Source organism: Panthera uncia (assembly GCF_023721935.1).
Source record: "Panthera uncia isolate 11264 chromosome A3 unlocalized genomic scaffold, Puncia_PCG_1.0 HiC_scaffold_11, whole genome shotgun sequence".
NCBI classification, from domain to species: Eukaryota; Metazoa; Chordata; class Mammalia; order Carnivora; family Felidae; genus Panthera; species Panthera uncia.
In genome coordinates this window covers 77,007,362-77,033,490 of record NW_026057578.1, presented here as the reverse complement: position 1 = coordinate 77,033,490, position 26,129 = coordinate 77,007,362, and the positions used below count along the sequence as shown (strand labels likewise).

General features: G+C 35.4%; 1 protein-coding gene across 1 annotated transcript in view; it reads right to left on the bottom strand.

The window, feature by feature from the left end:
* REL (REL proto-oncogene, NF-kB subunit) overlaps window positions 1-26,129 on the bottom strand; it is a 42,282-nt gene that overhangs the window by 14,806 nt on the left and 1,347 nt on the right. Inside the window, exons 2-4 of the mRNA XM_049651525.1 lie at window positions 16,814-16,956; window positions 16,176-16,324; window positions 11,199-11,290 (exon numbers count right to left, since the gene is read on the bottom strand). Coding sequence (XP_049507482.1) covers window positions 11,199-11,290; window positions 16,176-16,324; window positions 16,814-16,956 — 384 coding nt within the window. The remainder of the gene's footprint in view (window positions 1-11,198; window positions 11,291-16,175; window positions 16,325-16,813; window positions 16,957-26,129) is intronic.

Here is a 26,129-nt window from a genome sequence, read left to right as displayed (position 1 = left end):
AAATAACATAAGCTGTAGCAATAAATCATAACAGCCATATTTTTAAAAGCATGAAATACGCAATGTGGAAATTTTTTATGAAATTTTAGTTTTCAGAAAGTATTAAAATTTGAAATACTAAATTTGAAAACACAGTTAAATACCAAATTCTTTGGTCCTTACAGGAAATAACTAATAAAATGGCAATGCAATTTTGACTGTTTTTATTTAAACTATGCTCACAGTCTTTGTAGCTATCAGAACATTTAAAATATTCCCATTAGTGCTCACTGCTATCAGTGTGGAGCCCACTTGGGATCCTCTGTCCCCCTCTTGCTCTGCCCCTCTCTTGCTCATTCTTTCTCTGGCAAAAATAAACATTAAAAAATCTTAAATATTCCCATCAGTATTTTTTAAGTTAGCTTTATTCATTTATTTAGAAAGACTGTGAGCGGGAGACAGGATGAGAGAGAGGGAAAGAGATGAAAGAATCTTAAGCAAGCTTCATGTTGCCAGCGTAGAACCCTATGCGGGGCTCGAACTCAGCAACTGTGAGTTCATGACCTGAGCAGAAATCAAGAGTCAGACACAACTAACTGAATCACCCAGGCGCTGCTCTCATTTGCATTCTTAAGCCAAGCATTTGAAGGAGTCTACAAGAACATATCTGTATAACTAAAAAGTCAACATATTATGATATGAACACCTGTGATGCAGGTGTTCATATCATAACATAATATGACATAACAGGGGTGGTTGAAAGGAGTTTATTACAAACAACAAAAGACCCTTTTTTTTTTTTTTTTTTTTTGCTGTTATCACTTACAAAAGGTTTTAGGAGCTTTATGTCAGGAATGGGGGTGAAGACTAAATATATATTTATTATAAATCACAGTATCACAGAAACCCATAGAGGTTAAGTTCAGAATGAGAGGCTTCTTTTTTTCCAGATATAGCCTGCCAATTTTCTAAGAGGTGGCTAAGAAAATGAGAAGTTAAGATAAATTCTCAGTAGCCTGTAGGGGAAAGATAAAGGGAGTTCAGGGTATACTGAGGATGGAGGACCTGAAAAATGCCCAGTTCTTTGGTTGGGGCCCTGGAGGAGCTACACTTCAGGAGTTAAGAATGAACTGGAGGGGCGCCTGGGTGGCTCAGTTGGTTAAGCGTCCAACTTTGGCTCAGGTCATGATCTCACGGTCCGTGAGTTCGAGCCCCGCGTCGGGCTCTGTGCTGACAGCTCAGAGCCTGGAGCCTACTTCGGATTCTGTGTCTCCCTCTCTCTAACCCTCCCCCGTTCATGCTCTGTCTCTCTCTGTCTCAAAAATAAATAAACACTAAAAAAAAAAATTAAAAAAAAAAAAAAAGAATGAACTGGAAAGATACCAGATCCACAGAGATGAAGTCCACTTTCAAATAACCTAAATCATTCACTGATTTGAGGTGATCTGAGATTGCTAGTGACTAGTCACCTACCATAAGAAAATCTTCTGAAGGCAGATAACAACATCCTAGACCTAAAATCCTTAGAATTTTTCATATATGATGACTGGTATTCTATTTCAAATAACCAGGCATATGAGGAGACAAAATAAAGTGATTTAAAACAAAAAAAAGAAAAGAAAAACAAGAGTCTATAGAAACACTGCAAAAGATTCAAATAGTGAAGTCTTCAGAAACCTGATTTAAAAGAACTACACTTAGAGGTGCCTGGGTGGCTTAGTCAGTTAAGCATCTGACTCTTGACTTCAGCTCAGGTCATGATCTCACAGTTTGTGAGTTTGAGCCCTGCATTGGGCTCTGTGCTGACAGTGCGGGGTCTGCGTGGGATTCTCTCTCTGCCCCTCCCCTGCTCACGGTCTCTATCTCTAAATAAATAAATAAATAAATAAATAAATAAATAAATAAAATATTAAAAATAACTATACTTAATGTACTCAGGAGTTAAAAGACAAGATTGAACTTAGTACAGAACTTGAAACTATTAGAAAAGAAACCAAATAAATTCTAGAATTGAAAAATACAATAAACTGAAATTAAGAATACCATCAAATGTATCAACTGTTTTATAAAACTTTGTTTTGTGTCTTCTCTTTGTATATGCCAAGGACTAAAATCTGCTTACCAAGATTTCCTACCGAGAGTTTTTAAAAGTGTTGATTTACATTAAAATTTGTAATCCATTTTCAGCTGATTTTTGTATATAGCAAGAGTTAGAAAAATCCAACTTCTCATATTTTCTTAAGTCTGTTTCTGGGGTCACAATTCTATTCCACTGGTCAATCTGTCTATTGCTACCTCAATACTACACTGCCTTAATTAATACTTCTCTTTATAATAAATTCTAGTATCTGATAAAGCCAGTTTGTCATCGCTATTTCTCTTCTATAAAATATCCTCCTTTTCCTGTTCAGAATAATTTTATCATATTTAATGAAAAATCTCAAGAGTCTGGAATTGCATTGAATCTGTATGTCAATTTGGGGGAAAATAACATCTTTATAATATTGATATTAGTAAACATGACCTATCTCTCCTTCGGTTTAGGTATTCTCCACCCTCTCATAATGAAATTTTATAATTTTCCCTAAAGAAATCTTCATTGTCATTTCTCAGATTTGTTGCCACGTACTTTATATTTTCTGACAATATTTCCTTTAATTATTTATTGTTGATATATAGAATGCTACTGATATTTGTATATTAATTTTATATCCATTCTTCTTGAGGTTAGTATTTTGATAATATACTTGTATATCTTTTTGAGTTTTCACCATAAAGAATAGCTTCTGATCATTACAGTTTTATTTCTGCGTTTTCAATCAGGTGTCCCTGCATTGGCTACACTCTCCACTACAATGTTGAACAGAGAAGTATCAAGAATACACATTCTTTTCTCATTCTTAACTTCAAAGCCTGCTTCTGATGTCTCCTTCATTTAGGATAATGCTTGCTACAGGTTTTTAAAAATATACGTATCATTCTATAATACAAAATGCAGTATTTCGGTCTGCAATGTGGAGAATGCTTCTCAGCTTTTAAAAATATGCAAAATCTGACGAAGAACAATCAAATTCTCTTAAATTCCTCTTAAACTAGTTTAAAATTTCCCTTTTTATTTATCAAAAGGCAACAAGGTAACAATTGTTCTTCTTAATCTGTCTTTAGAAATAAATATTACTCCTTAGTCCTAAAAGCAGTATGTATAAGAATTTAATTTTTATCGGAAAAATATTACCATGATGTATTTCTCTTAGAAGTAGGGATTCAAAATTTTAAAGTCAATTATAGTATATATTAGCTCTAGAGATGTGACATTTCCAAAATTCTAATACAGTTAAATATCACTGAAATACAAGTAAACATCAGGACAAAAATACACAGTATATAGGCTAATAATTTTAAAAGCTCACTTCATTTAAAAGTCATTTGGAAAAAAAGCTCATTTCATTTAAGTCTCATTTCAGAAAAAAAAAATGAAGTTTAGTTATAATTCATTTGACTTGCTATTTAAAATGTATAGAGGGGCGTCTGGGTGGCTCAGTTGGTTAAGTGTCTAGCTCTTTTTTTTTTTTTAATGTTTATTTATTTTTGAGAGAGAGCGTGCACTCGTGAGTGGGGGAGGGGCAGAGAGAGAGGGAGACACAGACTCTGAAGCAGGCTCCAGACTGTCAGCACAGAGTCCAATGTGGTGCTCAGAGTCCAATGTGGTGCTCAATCGGAGAGATCATGACCTGAGCCAAAGTCGGACACTTAACTGACTGAGCCACCCAGGTATCTGGAAGCGTCTGACTCTTGATTTTGGCTCAGGTCATGATCTTGTGGTCGTGGGTCCGTGTCAGGCTCCATGCTGAACGTGGAGACTGCTTGGGATTCTCCCCCCTCTCTCTCTGCCCCTCCCCAGCTCACCTGTTCATGCACTCTCACTCTCAAAATAAATAAAACTTTTTAAAAAATGTATAGATAACCTGTCATGTATAACATAAGAAAAGCTAACATTTAAAGTGCTTACGTGGCCAGGCAAAAGGTAAATGGTCACAGCCATCTATCATTAATTTACTCATTCTTTCAAGATATTTATTGAGTTACTATTATGTGCTGTGCACTAAAATAAATACCAGATACAGATATGAAAAGACCATGCCTGCTCTTAGTGAGATTAGTGTCTCCATGAAAAATAGGTAAAGTTATATAACATGAAAAGAGTTATAATGGGAATATGTTGAATACAGACGGCATGAAAGAAGTGCCCCAAGTTCTGCCCATGATAATAAGGTTTGAAAAACTAAAGTGAATGCAGTAAAGAAAGGATAATGAAGTACTCAAGAGCTTTTCTTCTTGTCTTTTAAAAACAAAAGAAAAAATGTATTTATTTAAGTAATCTCTATACCCAACATGGTGCTCAAAGTCACGGCCCCAATATCGAGTTGCATGTTTAGTGGACTGAGCTAGCCAGGTGCCCCTCTTCTTGTTTTTTAAGCTTAAAGTTGTGAGGAAAGGCTCTTATATTTTCTTGTATTAAACCAGACTTTAGGGACCAGAATGAATCTATGTTAGAGATCACTTGTCTTTTTAAACTGTGTTATCTTTCAGACTACCAATATAAGATAATCCCCCCAAACTCAATTGTAAAATAGTCTTTGTAACAACTCAGTGTCCTCTCTATATGGAAAAATAATAAGACACTGAATAAAACTGAATTGTAAATTCTTTATTGTCAAAATCCTATCGATTTTAATCAATGAATATTAGAATTCCTTGTACATCATTAAACACATAGCTAGAAAATGATAAATAACTTAATTTTTTTTCAGCTTTTGTTGTAAGAGTCCTCTATGAAGTCTAACTGCTATTCTTTTATTCCAGCTAAGTGGACACTATTAAAACTTGATATGGAAAAAAAAAAACAAAAAACTTGATATTGGAACCCTTCATTAAATTCTTTGTGCAATTTAGATTTCAGCACATATTTGACAATTTGAACAATATTCTTACATGAAACCTCAAGTTTAACACTACTTGATTGCTGTATATCCCTTTTTTGTAAGAGATAGTTCTAAAGAATTAATAGCAAGAAAAGTAAGGAATGCCCTTAAAACATACTAGTTGATGTAGTACATAAACTAATCCTACACAAAGCTAAGAATAATTTTTACCAGTTTTTGTATTTTCACACGATACCTGATGTCTATAAAACAGACTGTCACAATGATGTAACATCAGTCTATAGACCAGAAAGTGCAGGTCCTATTTTACTAAACACTTCCAATTTTACTGTTTCTATATATCACAAATATAGATCATAAAAACAAAGTCAACTAATCTCTTACAGTACTAACAGAATTTTCCTATGTGAAGTGATACACCTGTGAAAAAGTATAAATTCAGCACTGACAAATTTCTATGTACATGGTAGAATTTGAACTTGTATATCCCAAAAATAAAATAAACCACCAAAGAAAAGGATAATTCTGAGTTATCTAAATTAGTTTTTGGTGTTTTGAGTTTTTTCAAGGGGATTAGATTTTGTTTTGCTTAGTATTAGAAATGTACATTTGAGGGGGCGCCTGAGTGGCTCAGTCGGTTAAGCATCCAACTCTTGATTTCTGCTCAGGTCATTATCTCATGGTTTGTGGGTTTGAGCCTCTCATTGGGCTCTGCACCCTCTCTCTCTCTCTCTGCCCCTCCCTTGCTTGTACTCGCTCTCACTCTCTCTCTAAATAAAAAAATGAACTTAAAAAAAGAGAAATGTACATTTTAGGTCTTATTTCAATATTCTAGGAAAACAATAACATATAATAACCATAATTTCTATTATAAAAACTATACTGGAATAGAGAATGAAGCCTACTCTAACCGTCCTATTTAAATGTATAACCTTTTCCCCTTAACTACAGATTCCCGACTCCTTACACTGATTTTTCCCCCTGAGAACTTTTCATTGCCTAATAAATCACCTACTATATTTACTTAGTAAATTTGTTTATTGTCGGTCTTTCTCCACAGAAATAGAAGCTCTGCAAAGGCAGGAATTTCTGTTCGTTTTGTTCACTAACTTATCCCAACCACCTACAACAACCTAGGACTATAAAGACCGAATGAGGTAACATTCCTATTGAAGGAATGAATGCATTAGTAGTTAAGATGCATAACTTACTGTATATAAATAGGAAACTTTTACCTCAGATATTGTGAAGATATTTGTTTTAACAGTAATATAAATATACGGTTTAGGTACCAAAGTGAAATATAAGATATTGTGAAGATATTTGTTTTAACAGTAATATAAATATATTGTGAAGATATTTGTTTTAACAGTAATATAAATATACGGTTTAGGTACCAAAGTGAAATATAAGCAAGTTCCATCATAGATCCTGTCCACAATGAGCATAAAATTCATCTCATAAAACAACTGCTGGAGAATTAAATAATCCAACAGATGTCACAAAGCTTTTCATGACCAATTGCTGAGTGTCTGGTATAATTAGGGGGATATTACCTTGGGCTCAACAGAGCTAAAAAGGCTTTCAGGGCATTTCAGATAAGGAAAGCAACTTGTATATTTTTGGTGGACAAGTACAAACAAGGTGTGTTCACTCATTCATTTGTTCATTTTCTCTTTCAGCAAATTTTAATTAAGCCCCTACCATGTGCCACACACTAGACTGTGTGTTAGAGATACATAGAAGACAGTCCTTCATAGCCTCAGGAATCAGTGAGGGAGAAACACACAAAGGCATAGCAAATCATATTGGAAAGATGTACAACATTTTCAGAAAACAATACTTTTCCCTGTGGCAAGGTCACAGAAAGCTTCAAAGAGGCAACCTTTAAACTTGAAGGCTGAGCAGGAAGAATTTACTAGGTAGATCAGGGCATTCCACGTAAGGGCATTGCGTATATAAAGGCACAGTAGCAAGAAAGAATGTGGCTCTTCTAACACGGCAAAATATTTCAGATGGCAAAAACAAAGCACATATGTGTGCGCTCAGTGTTAGAGGAAGGAGGGACAGGAAGTCAAAGCAGAGGATGCAAGCCAGAGAAGAAGTTGGAACGGAAAACAAGGATCAGATGATCAAAGGCTTTGAATGCTATGAGTGAGAAGTTGAATCTAGCAAGTAGATCAGAGTTTCTCAAAGCGTGGTCCATGGATGGCTTGCACCAGAATCATCTATGGAAGAGATTTTCAAATTATTGTTTGGGACCCAGTGGTCATAAAATTAATTTGGTGGTTGGATAAGCATTTTCTTTTTTAAATTTTAATTTCACTTAACATACAGTGCTATATTAGTTTCAAGTGTACAATATAGTGATTCAGCACTTCCATACATCACCTGGTGCTCGCCATGGCAAGTGTGCTCCTTAATCCCCATCACCTATTTCACCCATCCCCCCACCCACCTCCCCTCTGATAACCATCCATCTGTTCCCTAGAGTTAAGAGTCTGTTTCTTGGTTTGCTCTTTCTCTTTTTTTTTCCCTTTGCTCATTTGTTTTGTTTCTTAAATTCCACATGCGTGAAATCATATGGTATTTGTCTTTCGCTGAGTTATTTTGCTTAGCATTATAATCTAGTTCCACCCATGTCAATGCATATGGCAAGATTTCATTCTTTTTTATGGCTGAATAATATTCCATTGTGTATATATAGCATTCTTTATCCATTCATCAATCAATGGGCATTTGGGATGTTTCCTTGTCTTGGCTATTGTAAACAATGCCACTATAAACATAGAGGTGGATGTGGATTGACATTTTTAGTAAGAGTTTGGGACCCATTGGTTATAAAATTAATTTGGTGTGTTAGAAAAGCATTTTCTTTAAAAAAAGAGAAAAAGAAAAGAAAAAGAAATGGAATGCAAAGGCATGGAATAGAGTATACCGCATGTAGTAAGAACAGTGCTTTATGTATGTATGTATGTGTGCATATGTATGTATTGGTGGAGAAACAAGAGCTATTTCTTCTGTGAGTCACAGTCAAGTAAGTTAAGAAACATGAAGCTAGAGATTTCTCAAAACAGCATTCCAGACCCCATGCTAGACCTAGCAAATCAGTGGGAATATGACCTGGAATCTACATTTTTAGCAAGTATGAAGTATATTTTTGAGAACCACTGCTGAAAATTATTTGGAGCCACTGAATTCCTATTGTTTTAGAAGGATATTTTTGCATGCAGAGTGTACAAACTGCTTGGAGGATATTAAGAACAGAGGCAGGAACACAAGTTTAGGGGCTGTCAGCAACAGTCCAGCTATAAATGATGTTAAGTTTACATTCCTACAATGGTAGTGAGAAAAATGTAGAAGATGGTGGAGAAATGGTTAGGGTAGGTGGCCAAAAGAGTTTTGCTGGAATAGCGAGGGGTTCATGAAGAGGAGCCGTGGAAGAGAAGGCAGGAAAGATATGCTGGAGCTACATGTGGAAGACTTTCAATTTAGGGCCATTTAGTTTTTAAACTTTTAAAGGAGCCATTTCAACGTTTTAATCAGAGTAATATGCTAAAGCACTATTCTAAGAAGATTATTCTACTGGGGTGTGGGGGGAGGAGATTACTACAATTCAAATTGTGAGATGGTAGGTCCCTAAACTAAAGAGGGAGCAAAAGGGCTATGGGGAAGAAAGGGACGTTACAAAAAACTAAATAACAACCAAAAGCACAAATACTGTGAAGGCTCAACCGGCAGGATTGCTCCCTTCCCCAAATCTAAATCCACCTAGGCAGTGTAGTAGAGAGATCATGAGCCTGATAGCCAGGCTGTGTTCAAATCCCAGTACCATCACTTACCAACTATATGACCTTGAGAAAATTACTTAATTTTTCTATCCCTTCATTTCCTTATTTATAAAATGGAGATAACAACAATAGTCCCTACCTCACAGGCTGCTATAAGAATTAAATGAAATAAGGGGTGCCTGGCTGGCTGAGTCAGAAGAGCATGTGACTCTTCATCTTGGGGTTGTGAGTTCCAGCCCCACGTTGGGGGGTAGAGATTATTTAAATAAATAAAGAAGTAAAGAAACTTTTAAAAATTAAAAAAGAAATTTAACGAAATAAGTATGTAATGCACTTATTTTGTACTAGGAACTACTCTGAGTGCTATATGAGCGTTATTACCATCATGCCTGGTTCTGGATTGGTGTAAAAAAACAAAAACAAAAAAACCTAAAAAACTTCTAGAAGGTCCATCTACATTTTCCTTTTTTGCTTTTCCACTGGAGTCAGATCCAGACTTGAATTCCAGCTCTGCCATTTGCTACACGTCTTGGGAAAATTAAATAACCAAAGCTTTGGAATTCCCTTCTGAAAAGAAGTGCCATTACAATGATTAAATAAATAGCATACATAGGCACCTAACATTTACTTCTTGACATACAAAAAGTACTTAATAAATGGTAGCTATTATTCATGATCTCCTTGTTTTGTGCTACATTTCCCTGTTTTATACTACATCTAAACTTAGATGGACTCTTTAATTTTTAAGTTTTGGTTTTTACTTGAGCAATGAAAATGAGCAGACTCTTGACCCAGAAATTCTCCACTTTTGAAAATTTATCCTAAGGAAATAATCACACAAGAACTCAAAGTGTATATATTCAATGGAGTTGGTTTTTTTTTTAATAAAATGAAAACCTAAACGCTCATGAATAGATGGCTAGATAAACAAATTATGGTCTGTCCAAACAATAGAGTACTCTGTTAAAAAGTAAAATAGATTCAAAAGTACTAACATGGAAAGATATTTAAGATCTATTCCTAAGTACAAAGAAACAAGCAGTAGCAGTATAGCATGATTCCATTATATAAAAAAATAAATATGTATATTTGTGTATATTCATTTATATTATTTATATATATTTACTGTTTAGTGGATTTTGCTGGGGATGGCACTATCTGGAGTAGTGCAACTGTAAGCACCCTGTATTATTTTAATAGGTAAATGACTACAGCAAGCTAAATGTCGGCATCCTACCCTACAGTAGTCACCACTGTAAAAACTACGAGATGAGAAGCTGCTAAACTAGGGAGACAGCTATGCATATATAAAGGAAATTCTAGAAAAATACACATCAAATTTAATAGTCGTCTCCTCTGATGAGGAAGGCTGAAGGGGACTTTTGCTTTTAGCATTATACTAAATAGTATGAAAAATAAAGACTAGGGAAAAGAGATGCAGACCTTATGATTCATATAAACACCGCACTTGGCTATGAACATATTCCTTAACTTCACTTCGTATCCCTTAAATTATTTTTATACATCCAGGAAAAACAAACAACCAACAATATAAGGATGTATTTTTTTCTAAAAGTTCATTTATTTATTTTGAAAGAAAGAGACAGAGTTCATGAAACCAGAAGCGCCAGAGAGAGAGCACCTCCTGGGGGGGGGGGGGGAGAGAGAGAGAGAGAGAGAGAGAGAGAATATCCCACAGGGCTCGATCTGAGCCAGAACCAAGAGTTGGATGCTTAACCAACTGAGCTACCCAGATGCCCCAACAATATAAGGATGTCTTAAATATGACAGAGAAATGTATTCTTTGAAAATTTTATAGTAGTTCAATTCCTGAATCATGCTTATTTAAGTAGCTGCAGAAGACTTACAATGGAAACTAACTGTAGTGTAGGATGCCAGCATTTATCTATCCAAACAACAGAGTGCTTATAATTGCCAGGCATTACACTGTATCACTCCATCCCTAACAAAACCTACTAACCAGTAAATATCTAGCCTTATACATAAATACACTAATGAAAATATTTTGTATAGCTTCTACTATTTCTATACATCTTCTTCCACACTGGGATTAATTTAAATTTTGCTGTTGAATATGCTCTTGATTTAAATGTACTTCAATATCTTATAACCACAGTGCCTATTCAACATTCAGAAAAGGTAATGTATACTATCTGCTGGGGTGGCAAAAGGAAGGCCACATTCAAAAAGAATCAGAACATTTTTGAGGTTTTCTTATAGAAAACAATGGCACTTTCCACTGATACCAGAAAGCCTGGTCTGCCAAAGAATTTTTTTTTTCCAACACTATGAAAGATTTTAAATATTCTTCATTCTTCAGATACAGGTATACGCTAACAAGTAGAAAAGTGAACATGGAACTTAAGGTAGCTCTTAAAGCACAGGTTTGAGATACAAATAGAATTCACTAACACAAATAGGTCAATACCCAAATAACAGAAATGATTATACCAAGCATACTTACCATTGAAAGGATTGATTCCTGCCCTTATTCTTGATATAATAGCTTCTTTTACTTCTTTTTTCTTTACACATCGAATACCCAAATTTTGAAAACTAGAAGGAAAACAGAACTTTCAAACTGCTTTACAGTTAAATACAAAGACATATAAATGAGGTTTTACCGAAGGATACTGCAAAAATCAAATATGTCAAATATACCAAAATTAGATGAAGATTAACAGGAAAGTGACACCACAAAGCTAAAACTGACCTCCCGAACAAAAAAGCTGTAAAAAGATGTCCATAAGCTGAAGCCCACAGGTATGTTTTACTAAGCCCATAAAAGTGTCATCTACCTTAAATAAAAAAACAAATGCGCAGTTAACAATCAAGTTAACTGAATATAAATATATGGATTTCTGGCTTCTCTTCAACATTCTAAAGGTCTGGCAACAGTAGACTGGCACAGAAACACCTGGCTAGAGCTGAGCACCTGCAGCCCCACTTATGCAGGGCTCTCCAATTTACTATAATGCCTGCTAGTCCTCTTATCCCCGATCCATTCCACAGACATTTGATTTCTGAGCCCTGACTTCACTGCTAGTAGCAATGGAATATGTTTTATGCTATATTATATGAAGCTATAATAATCATTCATAAGAAAACACTGAAACATTTTAAATTAGAAAGTTGTTTAATGTGAATAATATTTAACAAAAGTTTTAAAATGTCATTTATGGAAAACTTCTCAATAGCTACAAATATTACTAATTTGCATATTGTAGCATAGATGGTGGAGGGGGGAACTCCCCTACCACCACCAGTCATACTTGTTCCCACATGGAAAAACCATGACATCATTAAAGCTGGGTGGGTGTGAATAAGGAAGCAAAACTTGGTTATAATAACATTACTATTTGTTCAAACTTCATAACAGCACTTTGCAACAGGAGGCTGCCTGCCTTGTTTGCCCTTCTCCATGCTCATGCTGTCTTATGTTCCTGCTCTTCACCTTCACCATACTTGTGATTTTGTTAGCACCTAAGATACCTTTGACATTTCTTTCCTCTGCTTCCAATAATTAAAAAATAAATCTGGAATACGTAATCCTTTCTCAAAACCCTGAAACCATAATCCTCTTCCTCAAAAGTATTCTACTTCTTTGAAAGATTCATAGCTTGGTTCTCGTTTCTCTTTGACAAAAAATTTAATGAATGAAATTTTGGATTCTTACTCTGTACCAAAACTGTCTGGAAAGTTATGGGGACATACGATCCCTCCCCTCATGCAGCTCACAGTCTAGCGCAGGGGCTGACAAACTATTGCCCCCAGACCATATCTGGCCCGCCACCTGTTTTTGCAAACACAGATTTTTTGGAACACAGACAAGCCAATTTGTTTACATATTGTCTAGTCATGCTTTCATGTTACAAGAGAATTGAGCAGTTTCAACACAGACCATATGGCCTGCAAAGCCTAAACTATTTACTATCTGGCTCTTTACAGAGAAAGTTTGCTGACCTCTAGTCTAGTGAAGCAGATATAGAAGTATTAAATAATCACATGCAAAAGACAAATGCTGGGGCGCCTGGGTGGCTCAGTCGGTTACGCATTCGACTTTGGCTCAGGTCATGATCTCATGGTTCACGAGTTTGAGCCCCGCGTCGGGCTCTGTGCTGACAGCTCCAAGCCTGGAGCCTGCTTCAGATTCTGTGTCTCCCTCTCTCTCTGTCCCTCCCCTCCTCACACTCTGTCTGTCTCTCTCAAAAATGAATAAAAATATTAAAAATAATAACAATAATAATAAAATAAAAAAACAAAAGACAAATGCTAAACTGAAATCCTAACAAATTTGATAAGGGGGACATACACTTTGTCATAGGAGCCTTTGATGGGAGAGACTTGATCAATTCTGGATGGACAAACAGGTTTATTGTATGAACTGATACTTAATATAAACAGAAATGAAGTAGGGGAAGAGAAGAGTAAAGTGACTTCAGGCAGGAGGAACAGAACAAGCAAAGGTCCCTACAGAAGAGCATTGTAAACACAGCAAACTAAAGGAAGGCCTCTATGACTGGAGTGTAAAGTTCAAGGAAAGCACAGTATAATGGCAGGCTAGAAATACAAGGAGACCATGCGGACCTCACAGGCCAATAAGGAATGTTGTCCTTATTCCAAGAGCCACATAAAGCCATTAAAATATTTTAAATGGGGATTTGACATTCAGATTTGTATTTGAAAAGCTCACTCTGAATAAATTAACTTAACTTTTACAAAAGATCACTTTGGCTAAGTGGAGAACAGACTTGGGGAGCAGGGGGGAGAGGGGGAGTACAAAAAGATGCAAGCAGACCAGTCAGGAGGCTATTCTGGCAGCTTACATTTAGACCACAGGTAGTGTGGTGGTGATGGAGGTCACTGAGGAAAGTGCATAGATTCAAGAACTATTTAAGAAGTACTGGTTAATGAATTCAAAGTATGCATCTGTGGGAGGGGTGTCATGGATGATATCCAAGTTTGGGGCTTTTATAGCAACCACTGAGATAAGGCACATTGGAAGAAGCACTGAGAAAAAAGTATGATCATGGTACAATCACGGTTTTGGGAATACTCTATTTGAGGTGTTTTGATATTTACAAGAATATGTCAAAAAGACAATGGGACTAAATACCATTCTCCACTGAAGGGAACCAGGGCTCCTTAGAAAAAAACTGATTTCAGAGCTGGGGCAAGAAAAGTACAAGTAAGTCTTGAACACTTTGCTGTGTCAGAAAGCAAAAAAGTGCTCAAAGAAAGATGGGAACATATCAAAAGGACATAGGAAACAGGTTGAAGGGGCTTGCATTGGTCATATATGGGTCAACCCGAACATCAAAATAATAATGCCAATAATGGACTACAGTACAGTGTATATAAGAATCCATGGGGCTACAGTGCTATTTTTTTTTTTTAATAGGAAAGGGGAAAAAGGAAAAGTTTTTCTTTACAATAGAATGCTGATTAACATCACCAATGGAAAACACTAATATCCCATGTCTCCTGAAGGGATATTTTGAGAACAACATAGCAGCACCTCTGTAGATTTCTCATCCAAATTGTTTCAGGTTAACATGAATGTATTATTCGTGTTACTAACATGAATATAAACCAGCAACTATTCAGACTAATCCACACTGAACACAATCTTCAAAACAGCCCAGACTCTTCAAAAATGTTAATGTCCATGAAAGACCAAAAAAGACTGGGAAACTGTTCTAAATTAAGGGAGACTTTAATAATCATGACAACTTAAATAATCATGACAAGTAAATACAATATGTGATCCTTAACAGAAACCTGGATTGGGGGGAGAAACAGGACAGCCATAAAGGGCACTGTTGAACATAACCAAGATAGTCCAAAAATGTAACTGCCTGTAACTAAGATCGAGAAAAGTAGGAAGTAAAACAGGAGAGGTTATTTTCACAGAAATCAAGAAATAAAAATGTTCTAAGAAAGGAAGGGTCCACAGTGTAAAATGGCATTGGGAGGTCAAATAATATAAACAGGAAATATTTCTTGCCACATGTGTATTACTAATTATTTTTGGTTTTATGTTGTTACTGTGAGAGGAATATTTTTAAAGTATATTTTCTAGGGGCGCCAGGATGGCTCAGTCAGTTGAGCGTCCGACTTCGGCTCAGGTCATGATCTCATGGTCTGTGAGTTAGAGCCCTGCGTTGGGCTCTGTGCTGACAGCTCAGAGCCTGGAGCCTGTTTCAGATTCTGTGTCTCCCTCTCTCTCTGCCCCTCCCTTGCTCATGCTCTGTCTCTCTTTGTCTCAAAAATAAATAAAAACATTAAAAATAATAATAAATTTAAAGTATATTTTCTAAATAGTCACTACTAATACAGAAGGAGGCTACTAACATTTTCCCTGTTGTAATTAGGTTCATTTTTTTCCCCAAAGGCGATATATGTTCATCACAAAAACTAACTATAGAATAAACACAAGTTAAAAGAAAAATATAAAACCCCACAATCTTACCCACCAAGAGACAACTACTATTAATACCAAGTATATGTACACATACATTTAAAAAAAAATATTTTTAATCACATATTGTTTTAAAACCAATTTATCTTACATAGTGTGAATATCTTTCTATACAAAGAGATATTTGCAATGTTATGTTTAATGCCTGGATGTACCAGTTTATTTAACTAGTCCCTCCCTGTTTATTACTTCAATTGCTTCAAACTTTTTGCTTTTACTAACAAAGCTGCAATGAATATCACTATAGTTAAATTAAGCTTAATTGTTTCCTGAGGATAAACTCCTAGAAACAGAATTGCCGGTTCAAGAGACATTCATATTTTTCAGGTTTTTTCTATGTGAAAGTGCATACCAGAAGGATTTGATTAATTTGTACTACCACCAACATGATAATGGACCCATCTTGTGGCAGCCTCACCAACACCAAAGTGTTAAACGATTTTTTTTATCTTAGAATTACTATTGTATGTTACTTTTATAACCTGTCCTTTTCTAAATAATAATTCCAGTTTTCCAGTTGATTTTCTCATATTTGGTGATTTTTAACTATTAATGAAAGGACAAAGTAAAATATATGAAAGAAAACCTTTCATAAATGGTTCAAACTAAGAAAGAAAATCACAGCATGAAATAAGTTTATGTATACCTTCAGTAACAATAAGTATTCCTGCTACCATCATGGGCTGTCCACTAGTAAAGAATAAAAGGGTGGTTCTAAGCAAATGGTAAGAAAATTTAAAGGTACACTATAGTGTTATTTCATTAACAGCAGTTATATTAATAGTTTTCATAGTATGAGAAGCTTTCGCATCCAAGTGAGAAGTGGCTATAGTAGAATTAACCACAACTAACCTTGAATGTTTACTCTATTCTGCTAAAAAATAACAGATGTACATGCATAGTAAACAGAGCATCCTATGCTTATCCTATTCCTAAAGAGATCTGTGACTGTGTACTTACAACAAGGGTCTGCGTTCTTGTCCAAACTCTGCTTCATAGTAGCCATCTCGGCAGTCTTTTCCTACTAAATCATGAGGATGAGGTTTATATGGGTCGTTCTTTGTTACTAATGTAATTCTCACTTTTCCCTTTCCATAATAGTTCATAATCTGAAAAAGGGGGAAATTAAAGATATAATCCATAAATTTATCTCATTAAGAATTGATCTACTAAATGAGAGTTGAATATATATAATGCAGTTAGCACCAGATAAATAAAGTCCAGTTGACTGGCAAATGCAGCTTGGATGAAACTTTCCAGAGAATACCAGAAGGGAAGAATTTACCTCTCAGTTCTCTGGAGTACTATTTTCTGCATTAATTTCAATTGGTCACATAATCTGATTCTGCCCATTTTCCTTTTAAAACAAGTTATACCATAATGTTATCATGGAGCATGAGAAAACACCTGAATGTTGGGCCACTGAATGCCAGGCTTTTCTGTTCACTGTCATACCATAAATACCCCTTCAAAGTATATATTTAAGCCACAGTAGAAATGACACCACATTGTGAAGAAACTGGGTCTTGAATGTAATTGCTATAGCTAAAATATGAAGCAATTAAGAGTTAGGTACACACAGGAAAATGGTCTATTACCTGGATAGATGGGTATGTTCGGTTGTTGTCTGTGCTGTGCTCCCCTGGAATGCTGCCCGCTGACCGCCCTTCACATTTGTATCTAAAACGCATTCCCCTCTGCCTGGGCTGTTCAGTTATCTCTATACATGGGTTATACCCACCTGGAAATTTGAAAAAGAGGAAGATTGAAATTAGGATAGCAGTAATAATGGATTTAACCATTTTGTTTCTTTCAAAACAGCAGACTAAAAATTTTTCCCTCCCAATATTAAATAATAAGGTTGAAATACAATTACCCAAGGTTGAATTGTAAAGGCACCTTCTTCTCCCACTCATAATTAACATAATGTTAACACAGATCATTCAAATCATATTTATTAGGTAGCACTCTATCATTTAATATCTACAGCTAATGCCAGTGTGAAGTTCTGAGATACCCACTTCAGAGATATCCACTTCTCATATGAGAACAAGTAGAAGGGTTTCCTTCAAGATTCCCACAGAAGGGTCAAGAAGATAGTCTTCAGAAGTGCAATATCATACTCCAAAAGTGAGTTTAACTGCTTGATTTTGCATTAGACTCTTAACAGTACTAAAAGACGGCTAATTGAAAATGAAAATACAGGGGCGCCTGGGTGGCTCTGTCGGTTAAGCGTCCAACTTCAGCTCCGGTCATGATCTCACAGTTTTGAGTTCCAGCCCCATGTTGGACTCTGTGCTGACAGCTGAGAGCCTAGAGCCTGCTTTGAATGCTGTGTCTCCTTGTCTCTCTCTCCCCTCACCCCCACACGCTCGCTCACTCACTCTTGCTCTCAAAAATTAACATTAAAAAGAAAGAAAAATAAGAAACTGAAAATGCATTTAAATCCTTGTAGAAGGATATGTTTTTTAAATATCTCCATTGGAATCTTAAAGGATTGATACATAGTATATCCAAACAAGTTCCAGAAGTGATTTTTAGCTCACCACAATTTTCAATCAGTTCCATCTAAACCTTTACTAAAGTATGAGACACAACAGAGGAAAAGAAAATAATTACTTACTTTCTATAACAAATGTCATTTAAAACTTGCAACTTTATGCTGACTGAAAGAAACCAGACCAAAAGCGCACATACTGTAGGATTCCATTTATATAAAACTCTAGAATATATGAACTAACTATAATCAAAGAAAGCAGAACACTGTTCGCCTAAGAACAGGGGTGTGGAGTGGATGAGGAAACCTGGGGGATGATGGATATGTTAATTATCTTGACTGTGATAATGATTCTTAGAGTCGTATTTCTATGTCAAAAGTTATCAAACTGCACACTTCAAACATGTGTAATTTATCATACATTAATTATATCTCAATAGAGCTGCCCTAGAACACGTGCATGTTTGTTTACCCTCTCTCATGATCCATTTTGTGGAAATGAAAGCTCAGTGGAGACACTCAAGTGTGCTTACAAGTAGGGTACTTAGCAATGTGTCTTTACTTCAGGGAGGTAAAGATGTCTTCCATTAAAAAAAATTCCCTCAATCAGCTTAGTGACTTTTAAATTCCCACAATTAGATAATCAATTTCTTTGACTAAAGACTTATCTTCTGTTAGAATGCAAGAAAACTCTTCAAAAGGGTAACACAATGGGTCTTCCCAGTACAGTATGAGGAAGAGGTCTTGTGAGTCCTACTTAGTCCTATCTTAATAGCAAACACACTGGAAATGTTGTATCTTATAAGTCTCCTACTCTATAAAATGTGAATAATAATAACAGCACCTACCTCATTGGGTTGTTGTGAGGATTAGAGGTAATGTGTGTTCGGTTCTTACCAAGTATCACACCTATAAGAAATACTCAATACATGTTGTCTACTATTATTCATTTCAAATGCTTTCTTGAAAACAATGATTTTATAGTGATACCATGATGTTATAACAACTGGTACTTTCAAGACTTTAGAAAACAATGAGGCAGGGGCGCCTGGGTGACTCAGTCAGTTAAGCGGCCAACTTCGGCTCAGGTCATGATCTCACGGTCTGTGAGTTCGAGCCCCGTGTCGGGCTCTGTGCTGACAGCTCAGAGCCTGGAGCCTGTTTCAGATTCTGTGTCTTCCTCTCTCTGACCCTCCCCCGTTCATGCTCTGTCTCTCTCTGTCTCAAAAATAAATAAACGTTAAAAAAAAATTAAAAAAAAAAAAACAATGAGGCAAACAACACAAATTATTAGACTATAGGAGAGTCCAACAAAACAAAATTTTGTTTATGCTAACAAATTGTGCATAAAATGACAGTAAGAGCAAAAGAGTCAGACATGCCTGTGTTAAAGGAAAAAGAATTAATGAAGCAAAAGGGTGGAGAGAGCAGAGGGGGAAGGGAGAAAGGTAGGCATTCAGCAGGGAGTCCAAAGTCGTGGCAGCACAGAAAAGAAAGTTTAAGAATCACCAATATAACCATAATGAACGTGTAATACACTTTCACCTTTAGAACCAAATGCCAGAGTACACTGGGGATTTGGATTTCCTTCTGAGTGACAAAGAATCAATGAATGGTTTTGTGCAGGGGAACCATATGATCAGACTGACATTTTAGAGTAAGAATTCTGATGGCAGTGGACAGATTGGAAAGAAAGGAGAAAGCATGATGATCAGTTCAGAGGCTGTTATGCTACTGTGCCCAATGATGAGGGCACGTCTGACATATGGTAGTAATAACAAGGATGAAGGATTATTGAAAACATAAAATTAACACTCCTTGGTGACTGAACATTAGGGTTAAGAGCAAGTAAAGAATCACTGAGGCTCCACTGTTTCTACTTTGGGTTACTGAATGAAGTGTTAATGTTACCTTTAATTAATTGGTTGGTTCAGACTCCTGTTTGAATTTACTACCTATTTGTTTAGGCAAAAGACAAAGAGCCAGGGAAAACAGACTTTAACCTACTCTTGTTCCTAACACTTATTTCAGTTTTACTGAAAAATGTAAGGCATGCAGATGAGTGTTTCAACTTAACATATTTCAAATAACTCAAATTCACATTTCAGTTTCAAATATTTCATATCCTTATATATTATTGAAGGAGTATTTGAAAATAAAGTACATTTTCCTCTCAATACTCAACAATATTTAAAGTGATACATAAAATAATTTATGTGGTTGAACTAAAGGTCAAATAAATCCGTGCCCACTATTTATTTAAAGGTGGTTGGTGGGAAGTTGATATAGAATTACATCATTAATGGTAAGTGGCTAACTTTTGGGAGATGAGTGTGAGTAAAAGTGCTAGTTAGGCTCATAGTGATTTTTCAAATATTTCATTGGTTACACAACACTACCTTAAAGTAGAAAGCGTTTTTGAAAAAAGGCTATAGACAAGAAAAGAGCAGTTGCTGAAAGATTAAAATAATTTTTAAAAATGTGAAATTATAAAAATGAAAAATATTAGTTATCATATAACATCAAGTACTTAAAACCCTTTGAAATCTATTCTTCCTATTGAAGAAGCTCTTTATTGGTTAAAAAAAAAAAAAAGTCTCATGAGCAACCAACAGTTTATTATAATATTCTACATTCCTCCAGCTGGAAATAATCTCCCCCTCCTCTAATTTGCCATAGTATTTTGTTTATGACAATTATTCCAAATTACTATAATTAAGGGGAGACTCACTGTTTTATTTCTTCTTGAAAAAAAGCAACTTGTTTTATTTCATCAAGTTACTGGTCTTATTTCTTTTCAAGCTACTTGAAGGCAAGAATTGTGACGTATTCATCAGTGCCTTATACACTGATATTCGGTAAACATCTGGAGAATGAATAACTGAAAATCTAAAAATCTTTTTGTTTGTGTAAGTTACACAAACATTGAAGGATCATACTGATGATCCTTCAGTAGGTTTCCCTACTAAGGAAAAAAAACAGTGCTTTGTGGGTACCAGAATTGCTACACTTTTCTAATCTTCATACTTATTTACAGTCTAATTTATCTGTATTTATGATTTAAAACTACTTCCCAACTATAAATCACTTATATCACGCATCAGTACAGTGTACCAGTTATTTCCTTCCTCAGTACTCTGCCTTAAAATGCCACTCTCCTGAAAAAAGTGCTGAAATGTAGTCATCTATGGAGTGGAAGAAGGTAAAATATCAATGAGGGAATTGTAGGGAAAATAAGTACTCTCAACTAAGATTATCTCAAATCACTACAGTTTTGAAAAGTTGAAATTTCTTTTAAGTAGTTCTTGATTACTGCACTTTTCTTTAACCAATACTATACAAAAGCTAGGGCTGACCCCTGCATTTTTAACAATACTGTAAAACATCTGAAATATAGCCAAAATATTTGCAAGATATATTCATGTTTTTATTCGCACTTAGGCAAAAAAAAAAAGGTGCTATTTGAGTTTTTAAGATAAAAAAAAAAAATTACATTGTGGGGTGCCTAAGTAGGTCAGTCCAGTTAAGTGGCCAGTCCTGATTTCACCTCAGGTCATGATCTCATGGTTCGTGGGTTCAAGTCTCTCATGGGGTCCTGCGACGGCAGCAAGGAGCCTGCTTGAAATTCTGTCTTCCCCTCTCTCTCTGCCCCTCCCCCACTTGCACACACACACTCTCAAAAATAAATTAACTTAAAAAAATTTTTTTAAATTACATTGAAATAAAAGTTAAAAATGGAGCTTTAATTGTCAGAAATAGACACCTTAACTAAAACCTTATAGCCAGCACTGGGAACCAGTGTTAATTGTTCAGTAAAAAGTTAACTACAGTAATTATAACACTGTTTTAAAGTACTCTTATATATATTCTTATTTGATCCTCTCAACTTTAATCTTCATAAAAACAGAACAGGAATTATTATCACATTTTATAGATGCTAAAGCTCAACATTATGAAGTTATAAGAAAAAGAAATTATAAATGACATTAGCAAATGTCCCAGCAAATGATAGCTGGGACCCCAATGGATCAAATTAAAAAACAAACAAACAGAAAAACCCAAACATAAAAACCACTAGGGGTAAAGTCACAATAACTGATTACAGCAAATAACCTAAAATAAATGCAACTTAATTTAAGAAGATAATGCATCTTGGTATAGGGAAGTCAGTATTTAGATCCAATGAAATTCCTGGAACAGAGTTCACAGTGAGGGTATGTATCAGAATTACCTAGGAAGCTTTTTCAAAAAACATACACGCCCTGATCCCACCTGTGATCTGCTGAATAGAAACAGAAATCTTTAAAGCCCCAACATATTTCTGAAAAAGCCTTCCAAACCATTCTAACAAACTACTGATTAAGAACCACTGCCCTAAAACATAAAGAAGCAGAAACAATGCACATATCTAGAGAGCAGTCCAAAAATTCATATACAAGTATGAGCTGGGTGATAGACAAACTAGGCAGAGGAATTCTGACAACTTTTAAGTCTTCTTTCTCTCCCAGTCTAAGAAGCTTAGCCAAATATAAGCAAGGGAAAAAGGCATTATGATGGGATGGTCTCCAATCACAGCGATCTATTTAAAAGGTAAATTGTTTGCAAAACTAATATTTTAACTATCATTAGTAAGACTCGTTACAATACAGCAAGCAAATGATAACACACTAAAATGTCAACACCACAGCTTATTCCAGAATAACTGACTACAGACCACATCTCTCTTACAGAAGTACTGGATAACAGACTGCCTGAGAGTCAAAGGAGGAAATGGAGCTAACAATATACACTTTTCTAAATATCACCTTCACTCACTTTGGAGAAAAAGAAAAGATTTGTCATTCCTCAAACCTAGGAACCCAACTGAATTGTGGTGATAATCTTCTCTACCTTAAGACACACATGAGCTTTTCCGTTTCTTCCTAATTATGATCAAAATTTAGAGTTACCATTTCTCACATAGAATGGCATTCAGTTAACAAAGAGGCAAAGAAAACTTAAGCCTATTCCCACAGGATAGAAAGAGAATAACACAGAAGGTGCAAAAGAAATCAAATGAAGGATAAGTTATATCAATCATTAGCAAAAGGACACACTTTATCTACTAAGAAATTTTTTATTTTCTTTCTTTTCAGAACGTTCAGTATCATTTAAGTGGACAACAGAGAAAAGATACACTGCCTCCAAACATCACTGTTAAATTCTTCTGCCCTAGTTTAAAAATACAGAAAACCATTTCAAATTGTTTAAAAGTAAATGGGTAGTCTTATATATTCCTGAAAGACTATTTTCTGTCTAGCATCTGTTCTAGCCTATTATTGTAAGTTTTTAAGGTTTCACAGAATTCTAGAATGTCAGGATACTCAAACTATCTCTAGAAAGTCCCATTTCCTAGAGGTCTGAGTCCCCAAACAGCTCCACTACATGAGAAAACTAACATTGATGGGTATTTATGGGTTCCTAAAAACAAGCCTTTATAATAGTTATTCTCTCATTTTTATCTCACAGAGTAGCAGAACTGGAATAAAACCAGCTTCATTATGGGCTAAAGTCCATATTTATTCCAATATCTGAGGCTGACTCGGAAAGGGGCCTTAAGAATCCAAGTAAGGAAAGTTTTGGATGTGTATTTGATGTATGCAGCATAAGGTAAATAAAAGATGTAACAGTTGGTAAGTGCTAGAGATTTCACTGTGTTGGGGGGCAGGGAGGATCTCAAAAAAAATTTTAACTTCTGGGATGAAAAAGTAGAGAAATATTTAAAATCTGTCCCAGATTACTCAGGTATTTAACTAAACTGAAAATAAATGGCAATACCAAATCACCTGTCTTGATTAAGACTGCCAGATTTAGGGGCACCTAGGTGACTCAGTCAGTTAAGCGACTGACTCTTCGTTTCCGCTCAGGTCATGATCTCACGGTTTGTGGGATCAAACCCCACGGATGGGCTCTGTGCTGACAGCACTGAGCCTGCTTGGGATTTCTGTATCTTCACTCTCTGCCGCTTACACCGCTTGTGCGCGCATGCTCTTTTTCAAAATAAATAAATAAATATATATTTTTAAAAAGCCTGCCAAATTTAAAACTAAACATTACAGGATGCCAATTTTAAAAAGTATTAAACAAATATTGACTGGTTTTTAGTATAAGTATGTCCCACGCAAGTATTTGTGTCATGTGCCTACAAACACAATCCTTTGCAGAGAACGCAGATGAGAGAAGGACAGGACAAAAGGAAATGCTGAGCCTCCTAAGTTGTATTTGGGAAAGATACTACACACACCCCAGATGGGACCAATTATGATTCATCATGATTCCTCCCTAGCCATTTTGCTCACTCAGTGCCTTCACTCTATCATACCACTTCATTCTGTCAGTACCTTCATTCTTTCATACCACTATTGTCTCTACGTTTTCATGGGTGGCAAGTCTGAAACAGCCTTCGTGTTTACAGTGTGCAGTCTTCTCCTTAAAAAAGTCATTTGCTTTAGCTGCCAATTCCAGCTTCCAGCTTTATCGTTAAAGATTAAGTTGCATCATACCTACACTGATTTTTTTTCCCCTTACTCAAGAGAAATACTTATAGTTCTCTTGAAACTCACACCACAGAGTTGGAAGTATTGTGGCTTACAAAAACAATTTCTTCATGTACTTCCTATTGTATGACACAACAGAACTATACTTAAGAAAACTGCGAATAAAAATCAATTATCTAAATATTAAAACATATTTTACCAAAGACAGTACTGCTTATTAGGAAACAGACCTATGTGTGCATAAGAGCATTCCGTACTTTCTACTGGAACAATGAGAAGCCTTAAATTCAGACATAAAATAGCTAATTTTGCTTATGTTAAGCAAAACAGAATCATAAATATACAAGAGTAATGACTGCCTACGCATACCCTAAGTGGACAAGGAACATTCTTCTTAGCAATACCTGTTCTAATTAATTGTGCCAAAAGACAGAAAAATCAACGTGTTAAAAACAAACAAACAAACAAACAAGCAATAAAGACAACTTAATAGAACCTGATCTGTGAAATCCTAAATAATTAATTTGGTAATTTACCTGAACAAAATTTAGAATCATAAACATATCAAAGTCCCAGTTACTCATGGTACTTATATAATTTTGCCTATGAGATTATGATCTCCTACTTTTACGTTATACAGATAACATATGCAACTACACATACCTATTTACATATGACATCCGGTGAGAAATAAAGACACGGTCTAAAGTGCTTGGTAATCAATAAAAATACTTTTTGAGGTTCCAATACTACCTTACTACAAATAATCTAAACTAAACAAAGATAAACTAAGCAAAATTTTTTTTCCTATTACTCTTTCGGTTCAATTACTGCTTCAAAACAGGAAAAGAATTTGTAATTACTGCATCTTTTTCTCTAAGGCCTTTACAAGTGATTAAGGAAAATATACCCAGACTCCTTTTTAAAAATTTCCTTGGCAGTTTTCAAACAACTGAATTCCAATTTAAATAACTTGTTATATTTTATTTTTATTTATTTACTTAATTTATTTATTTTTGAGAGAAAGAGTACTAGCGAGGGGAGGAGCAGAGGAAGAGAGGGAGACACAGAATTCGAAGCAGGTTTCAGGCTCTGAAATGTCAGCACAGAGCCCAACGAGGGGCTAGAACCCACCAACCGTGAGATCATGACCTGAACGGAAGTTGGACGCTTAACCAACTGAGTCATCCAGGCGCCCCAAATAACTTGTTATATTTTAAATAGTCCCATTTCAATGCAACTCCAGAAAAGGCAAAAAACAAAAAACAAAAAACAAACCCAGAAAACAAACAAAAACAAAAAAAGAGAGATAACTGCTCTACAGCTTTCCATTCCTTTAAATTTCTTCCCCTTCCATTTAGGGAATCAGCTCTCACAACAGCACAAAATACACTGCCATTAAACAAATTTAAATTGTATCGTCTTCCTGAATGCTGTGGGGCTTATGCTACCCTCTGTGTAAATGGTTCTTTTCTCCCTTGTAAAATAATTAGAAGTATTGTATTCAAGCCACATATGAACGAAGTTTGGTTAAGATGACAGCAGTCTGACCTTTTTGATTTATAATGCTCACCTTTCTTTACTACTTTCACACAAAATCTCTTTCTGGTAACCAATAATAAATTAGCCAAATATTTCAGATCATCTTTGCACTTTTATTCTAAATGTGCTTTGAAGTTATAAATTTACAAAATTATCTTAAAGTTTGGGGTCACTGAAGTGGGTAAAGAGAAAGTTGAAATATTTTAAACTACACTTGTATTCTCACATGAAAACCACAGACAAAGTGAAATCAAATGTCATGTGAACCACCCCAATTTCCTTTTCGGCCTACAGCAGTAGCTACGGCATTGTTCTGCTCAACCCTTAAAAAAAATCCTT